This window comes from Brassica oleracea, chromosome C6, assembly GCF_000695525.1.
Source record: "Brassica oleracea var. oleracea cultivar TO1000 chromosome C6, BOL, whole genome shotgun sequence".
Taxonomy (NCBI): domain Eukaryota; kingdom Viridiplantae; phylum Streptophyta; class Magnoliopsida; order Brassicales; family Brassicaceae; genus Brassica; species Brassica oleracea.
In genome coordinates, this window is record NC_027753.1 from 37464010 (window position 1) to 37472327 (window position 8318).

The 8318-nt window shown below is 31.7% G+C and overlaps 1 protein-coding gene across 2 annotated transcripts; it reads left to right on the top strand.

Annotated features, from left to right (window-relative positions):
* The first annotated feature begins 2714 nt into the window (after nt 1-2714).
* On the top strand, nt 2715-5052 carry LOC106300839. Of its 2 annotated transcripts, XM_013737076.1 has the most exons (5): nt 2716-2896; nt 3017-3407; nt 3681-3712; nt 3793-4770; nt 4839-5052. In XM_013737076.1, the coding sequence occupies exons 2-5, from the start codon at nt 3053-3055 to the stop codon at nt 4863-4865; spliced, it is 1392 nt and encodes a 463-aa protein (XP_013592530.1). In that variant the 5' UTR covers nt 2716-2896; nt 3017-3052; the 3' UTR covers nt 4866-5052. The 2 variants fall into 2 exon arrangements, with proteins under 2 accessions (XP_013592531.1, XP_013592530.1); XM_013737077.1 differs by having other exon boundaries at nt 2715-3236.
* The last annotated feature ends 3266 nt before the right edge of the window (nt 5053-8318 follow it).

Below are 8318 nucleotides of genomic sequence, written 5' to 3' on the forward strand. Positions count from 1 at the left end.
CCCAAAAAAAAAATTCTAATATGAGCACTCTAAACCCTAATAAATTTTTTAAAGTAGGTCTGATCTTAAATACTTGATATTTGTTCCACTTCCTGTATTTGTCTTATAATTATCCACAAAACTAAGCACTTCCCACGATAAAGACACATAATAGGTATCTAAAATTAAAAATTAAAAATTAAAAATACAACTTGTTTTTTGTTCATTCAATTTCTTAAGCCTAATATATTTCATTTATTTAATTTTATCCAACTCTTTGTTGGAAGATACTATTTTCCCTCGGATATTTATTATTAATAAATCACTATTTAACGTTTTTTGTGTGTAAAATCATCATTTGAAAGATCTTTTATCTGTCTCATATATATAGATATTCAATTGACTTCTTACTAATACATTTTTAAATGTCACACATCAAATTCATATGGTATTACAAATTTTTATTAACACTAATTTATTATTATTTTATTTGAAATTATGAAAATATTACATCAGCAATTTTACAACATATAAATCTACCGCTTTACGAGAATCCACACAAATTTATATGCACCATATTTTTTTTTGTAAATTTATCTCCATTAAAATGGATAAAAAATAATCGATCGTATCTTTAATATTTAAATTCTAGACTTCATGTAAAAACATTTATAAATCCTTTTAAAAAGCTTTCACATATGTGTATTTAGTTATAAACTTATAATGATGATATTTGATGAGATAATTTGACAAACAAATCATCCTCAATGATAGCCAGGCATCAAAAACAATACTTTACATTGACTTTTACAAATCTACCATGCAATAGGCTTAAGTGGTCATTGATGAAATGATTAAACCAGAAACAAAAAAAGTTTAATGTTAATCAACTTTGAAAACTCATATATGTTCAATGAATCCACATACCATATATGTTGATTGGTGAGTTTGTCCTTATTTACTTGTTGCACATTATAATATATTATATACTCTGTGAAAAGGAATAAAATTTTGGGGGCAAGTAGATCTTCGTGTGTCTGACTTAGCGTAAGAATAAAACTATATTTCAGGGTAACAATATGTGGAGTATATTTCTCTGTCGCCACCATAGTTGATTGTCTTTGATCTTCAATCGCCTTTTCTCCGAATAAAACACGTACGAAAGATTGATCAGAATCGATTCTTTTGATAGTTGCACCGTCCACTTCATTATTTTTGTTGTTGGCGTAAAATTCATTTATCCACGATTATATTCCCGTTAACACTAGGCACTAGCTACATGTTTGTAAGTTCGCTTGCACAGTTATGAAAGAAACAAAAAGAATGTTATCTTCTTTTTGAGAAAGGGTAAAGAGAATGTTATTCTAGTATGAATGAGACGAGTGTTAAGTGGGACATATAAGCTAAATTTCCTTTCTTGACATCTAAGCTAATCTTTCCGTCAAAAGTTTACATAGGGTTGTCGTGATTCTTGGTCAAGAAGGATATAATCAAATGTATCCTTCTTGGCCACTGGAGATCTCCGACTTTGTACAAGTTTTCAGCAAGTGATTTACTCCGGTTTACCAGAAACACATTAAACCGGGGCCTGTTTACATATGAAATAGACACAATTAAGTTTAGATGGGCTAAACTGCAAAAAGCATCGTGGGAATAATCTCTGTCATTTACGTTTTTGCAAAGGTTGTTGAGCAGTTAAGAGTTCTTCTGGCCCAGGCTTGTTTATAATGAACCCTCTGCTATTTGGGCCCTATAGTAAGTAAAGACACATTCCTTAAAATACTAGTAGTAGATTTGTAATAATCAAATCTACTGTAAGAAAAGTTACAAAATCGCACTAGATGTTGCTTCCGTATGCGGGGTCAGGGCACGGTTTCATACTATAAATTTTATAAATTTCAAATAAGAGATATTAATTCAAAAGAATAATAAGTAGTTTCAGAAAGCAACCTAACAACAATAGAAATTAGTTCGTAAGAAACTTACTTTTAATTAAAAATAAATAGATTCATATTTTAATAAATCAGAGCAAAATATTCGTTTTATATTCTAAAGTTTGTTAACTAATACGTGTATTATTTAGAGAAATATGTATAGTAGTTTTCCATTGTTTTAAACTCTATAAATCTCAGACTTGAAAACATGGTGTGTTCAATTGGTCTAACCTAGTTGCTGACAAGTTTTGGCATATATACATTGATAATGATATTTAATTCCCCATTAATTTTTCTCCAACTGATGAGAGTGGGTGAAAAAATATACTACTGGAGAGATGAGAATAAATAAGTAGTAGCAGAAACAATAAAGGAACTGCCATTAAACATTTTTCTTCGAGTATTTAACAAAGCCTATTTATCTAAAAGGATTAAATAATTTAATTTGGGGACAGAAAAGTTTTGGCTTTTGCGGCTAATGGAGAAACAGTAACACGTAGAGCGCACTCCCCGTGGTCCAGAAGCCACCCACCAATCTCTCCTAATCCATAGTAATATTCTCTTAACATAATTAAATTTTTAGAAAATGGTAACTAAATCTATCATATACTTCAAAAAAGAAAATTACTTTTATTGTTTATTTTTCAAAATGTGTTGTATTTATTTAAACTATACTGATCTCTGTGTGTGTTAATGCTGATTAAAAAAAAAAAATTAGAGAAAACTTTAACATAAAGCAAAAGTAAAAATAAAAAAGAAAAAGCGAAAATAAAATAAATAAATAAAAAGAAAAAGAGAAGAACGTGGCACAATTCCCCGTGCGTGCTTCTTCCTCCTCACCCCCAAGACGCAGACGCAGACGCAGACGCAGACGCACCACCCATAACTCCTCTCTCTCTCTCTCTCTCTCAGATCGATTCTGTTTCGCGCCGATCATCATCGTTAATCTCCGCGTTCATTCACCCCCGAATGATCCATCTCCCCCCCCCCTTCCTTATCCACGCTTTCGTTGCCGTTTGAATCAAATCCCTTTCGCCGAAGAATCATCTCACGTTGACTTTTTCTCCGTTTCTTGGTATTGAATCTCGTTATTCTAATCTCAGATCGAATCTTATTTGATTCAAGGAGAAGAGAAGACTATGGGTTCAGTTTGTTGCGTAGCCGTGAAAGACAGGAGGAAGGTCCCTCCTCCTCCCAGTAGCAGCGGACACCACCACCACGCTGCCGCCGCCGGCGCCTCTCTTCATCGGAACTCGGCGTGCTCGCCTCAGTGGAGCTTTCGAAGGGATGTTAATAGGAGACGTGTTGCTGATGAGATCGAAGGTTCGCCTTATTTTAGTAGAGAAGGGCTTAGTATGGATAAGATGTCTTCGTTGGGATCTGAGAGGGGGACTCGTTCTGAGGGTGGAACTCCTCCTCCTGATGGGACTCCCTTTCTCAAGCCAGGAGCTCCGGAGATGGGATCCAACTCTATGATGGTCCCACCTTCTTCAGGTTGTTGCTTGTGATGTATAAAGTCTTTGTCTTGAGTCTGTTTGAGTTGTTCTTAGGGGTTATGAGTAAAGTTTGCAACTTTAAGTCTAACTCGATGGTTCCACCTTCTTCAGGTGGCTTATGATCTATAAAGTCTTTGTCTTGAGTCTGTTTTAGTTCTTCTTAGGGGTTAGATTCATTGTAAAGTATGAGTAAAGCTTGTATCTTGTCACTGGTCAAGCTTGTGTATTGTATTCTTGCTATGTCTTATGTTTCTCTTTTTCTGTGCTTCAGATTCATCCTTGGCAAGCCATGACCGCATCGAGGTGAGATATTATACTTTACATTATAGTTTGAGCTTGATTTGGAGGTTTACCTTTCTCTTGTGTTCCTCTTAATGTTTCAGGTGAAGAGTTTTGCTGCCTCGCCGAGTATTGTTCCATCAGCTCTTTCCAAGCCTTTGTTCTCCTCGCCATCTCTCTCAACTCCTGTATGCGACCTTTCATCGGCTCATACGCGTTTGCTTCCTCCTAAATCCACACCATCAAGACGGGCTCGGCGTTCACCGGGGCATCAGTTGTTTAGGCAGGTTTCCGACAGTCAAATCTTAGGATTCAAATCCCCGAATAACAACTACTCAGTCTCTGAAGGGAGGTCGTCCTTTAAGCTATCGACCTGTAGCAACGACTTCGCCAATGGTTCCCATTACGCTTCCTCTGAAGGTGGATGGTCCTTGAACACCTTTTCTGAGCTCGTGGCGTATTCTCAGAGGGAGAGATGGTCGTTTGATAGCGAGCACTTGGGTTCTGGTAGAAGGAAACTTAGTGGTGGTGGTAGCAGCAGATTCTCCTTCTCTCCTTCCGTTGTCGTCGATCAGCAGAACTGTGGAGCTTGCTCGAAGCTACTAACCGAGAGGTCTTCTGTGGCGAACTTCGAGCTCCCGATCGCTGCTGTTCTTGCTTGTGGTCATGTGTACCACGCTGAGTGCTTAGAGACCATGACTACCGAGATTGAGAAGTACGATCCCGCTTGTCCCATATGCACGATTGGGGAGAAACGGGTGGCAAAGATAACAAGGAAGGCTCTAAAGGCGGAGGCGGAAGCGAAGGCAAAGCATTACAAAAGGTGTAAAAACCGTGTGCTGGATAGCTACGGCGAGAGTGAGTGCGATGAGTTTATGTTCCAGAAGACAGGGAAAAGAGAAGGAAAAGCTCTGAAGATGGAGCCTAGCTCCAGTAGCAAAGGCCCCTCTAAGTCGTTCTTGAAATGGCATTTCGCTTCTCTCAGCTCCAAGTGGAGTAACAACCGCTCTTCCAAAGACTCTTCTTTGAAGAAAGGGTTTTGGTCTAGACATCGTAACAACCGTTCTTCATCAAGCATAGAGGTAAAAGCTTCATCTTCTCTTTGCTTATTTAAAAATGGTCTGATAGTAACCAATGCTACACATTTCAGGGACTTAACCAGACATCTCAGCTTTAAGGAAACCTCTCAGATCAGTGGAATGTGAGGTTATGTAGGAAAGCTTTGTAAAAAAAAAAAACAGAGTGAGCTTCACAGCTTTAGCCTTTAGAGCTGTGCCTTTAACTTGTTTTGTTTGGGATATTTTGTGTGTTTTCAGTGTAACTTATTGGGATGATTTTTTAGTTTATGAAACAAACTTTAATCATTTTAGAGAGATTTGATAAATTTTTGTCTGCCATTTAAAGTTCTGTAATCTACATGTTAAAATGCTTCAAAAAACAAATACTATAACAGTAGATGAGAATACCAAACTCGCAAATATGTTTATGATTTCACACTTGTAAAAGTATTTAACTATTTATTTATACCACAGTATACATAACATTACAATTATTGCATACCAAAGTGTATGCGTGTCTCAGCGATGGATTTTAATTTGTATCAAGGGTGTTAACGGAGATGGGATAGGACTTTTGAAACATCGCTTATGTAGCTCATTGGGCTTTCTTCATTTTAAAAGAAAAATGTACGACAAAAAATCGTTTGGGACCGGGACGCGCAAATGTGGCGACCAACCAACATAAGATCTAAATGGATAAAATAATATTTTTCTTAGTTTTGACTTTTGAACTCGTATCGCAATGTGCGTAAAATGAATTAAATTAAGGAAGAACTGATTATATAATGTGTTATCGTTTCCATAATTTAATTTTAGTATATATATAAATGTAATTATATGTTCTTTTATTTTTCATTTGATATAATTATTTTAATTTTATTTATTTAAACTTTGATAAAATTAAAATTATATGTATACTATTCCCTAGTTTTATATATTTAAATATATATAAATTTTAATAAGTTTGGATTTTATTTTATTTTAATTAAATTATGTTTAACTGGTAAAAAATAATTTGTTAATTTATTTAATGAACCGATAAATTTAAATAAAATTTCAATCAACTAACTATCAACAAAAAATATATTTGATTAATATTGATTTCACTAATATTTGTAAGGACAAAAACAAATAATTTTGAATATATATATATATATATGCCATATTTCAGAAACATAAATAGATATATATATATATATATATATATATAATATTATATCTATACCATATTTTATAAACATAAAAAAAAATTATTAGTCTTTCAGAAAAAAATATAGACATATATATATATATATATATATATAATATTATATCTATACCATATTTTATAAACATAAAAAAAAATTATTAGTCATAATTATTAATTTATTATATTTTAAAAATCTTGACAAAAGTAAATTTCTGTAAAGAAAATTTACTTTAATGATTGATACAGAAGTTATTATTACCATATTAATTTTTTTTACCAAAAATATAACAATTATAAAGAAAATTGTACATGTCATAATAAGTGAAGGCATGTCATAATTTATCAAAGCCATGATATTTTTTTGTGAGAATTAATATAGTGATAACAAATAAACAAATCGTTTCTCAATTAATGTCTAAAGAATTTAGAAGATGGATATATGATAATTGAGTATTTCAAAAGAAAGCTGAGAAAGTACGTTATCTTATTTCATTAATACCACCCCACTTATAATGTTTATATTTTAGAATCATGATAGAAATTAGAATAAATAATTCCAAATATTGTTGAGAGGTTCACTATTCTAATGTTGTAATTGTCATGGAAGATCAAATTTTATTTCTAGATCAGGCCTGAGTTTTTTTGGTGTTGTGTAGAGATTGTTCATACAAGTTTTAAAATTATCTCAGACATGTTTGAACAGTTTAGCAGTAAATTCAAACTAAATATTTTAGATTATAATCATATAGGTATTATTTTGTCAATTGAAATGTCAAAAAAAAAAATGATAAAAAAATATAATACCAGGGCCTCCCCCTCCTAAAGTTAGTGATTTTAGACATGTCCTACAATGATTTCGAACGTGGTGTTCCTCCGGAAATTAGTAATTGCAGTAGTCTTGAGTATTTATTCATCATCAAATATAACTTGATAGGTAACATTCCATCATCCTTGGGTATGTTAAAAAAGGTTAGGCGTATTAACCCCAGCAACAATCTCCTTTATTAATTTTTACTTATATTTTTATTAATGTTTACTTATATTTTTATATGATTTTATTAAAGTTTATATATAAACATAATTTATATTTATTTGATAATAATAATAATAATATTCATAAAAACATTAGTGTTGTTTATATTTAATAAATATGTTACACGGATAATGAAAAACAACTGAACAAATTAAAGAAGTATTGGATTATGAAAAACAACTAAATAAATATGTTATATGAATTTTTTTCAGTGGCTAATTATTCTCAATGAGTAATATTTATCTAAAAAACTTTGCATATTTATAAACACTAATAAAAAAATGGGAAAAAACTAGTTTGACTCTTATTTATCAATTAATTACTAGTTTAACTCTAATTTTATTTTAATTACTAGTTTGTTTTTCATACCTAATTTACCCTTGTTTCCTTTGTTAACAAAAATAATAATTACGAAAATGCCATTACTGAATTTTCAGAATATTTACAATTTTACCATCCACATACTTATTTTGTCCACGTTTTATGTAGTCATAGACTTAAATATATTCTTCTTTAGCCACATATTTATTTAAAAAATCTATAGACTTAATAAAATTTCTACAGACTTGTTACAACAAATATGTCACGTTTGGCCACAGATTTATTAAATATTGACAGATTTAATTTATTTGGCCACAGATTTACTTAATTTAACAGATTTATGTAGGATTTGATAGATTTATTTTTTCTATAGCCACAGATTTACTTGGTTTTGACAGATTTAATTTCGATTTAATTGATTTATTATTCTTTAGCCACAAATTTACTTAATTTTGACAGACTTAATTAGAATTTGGTAGATTTATTTATTCTTTGACCATAAATTTATTAGAATTTGATAGATTTATTTATTATTTGACCACAGATTTGTTACAGTTCGATAGATTTGTTTAAACTTAAACCACATATTTATTTATGATTTGGCCACATATTTTTTTTTAATTTCCCTTAACCGAGTTATTCCAAACCAGATTAAACATTTAGTTCTGAAATCGTTTCATATACCAGTAATTTAACTTGATTTAAACCAAAACGTCTCAAACCAACCATAACTTGAACCAAAAACATGTAAACCAAATTTATTTAATTAAACCAAACCCAACTTAGTAAAACTATGTTTGTTTCAGTTAAAGTGAGGTACATTTTGTTTTTTGTTGAGCTTGATGTGTGCATGTTTTTATGGTTATTAAGAAGTCTCTATTTAAATTTGTAGGTGATGTGTTGTTCTTACCGTTCTTCCTTAGTAGACAAGAGAACAACAAGGATTGATCCAAAGAAGTGTTCAAAGCTTCAGCCTGTTTGAGTTTAGATGTTTTCTTAATAAGGATTGAATGCACGTGATAGATATAA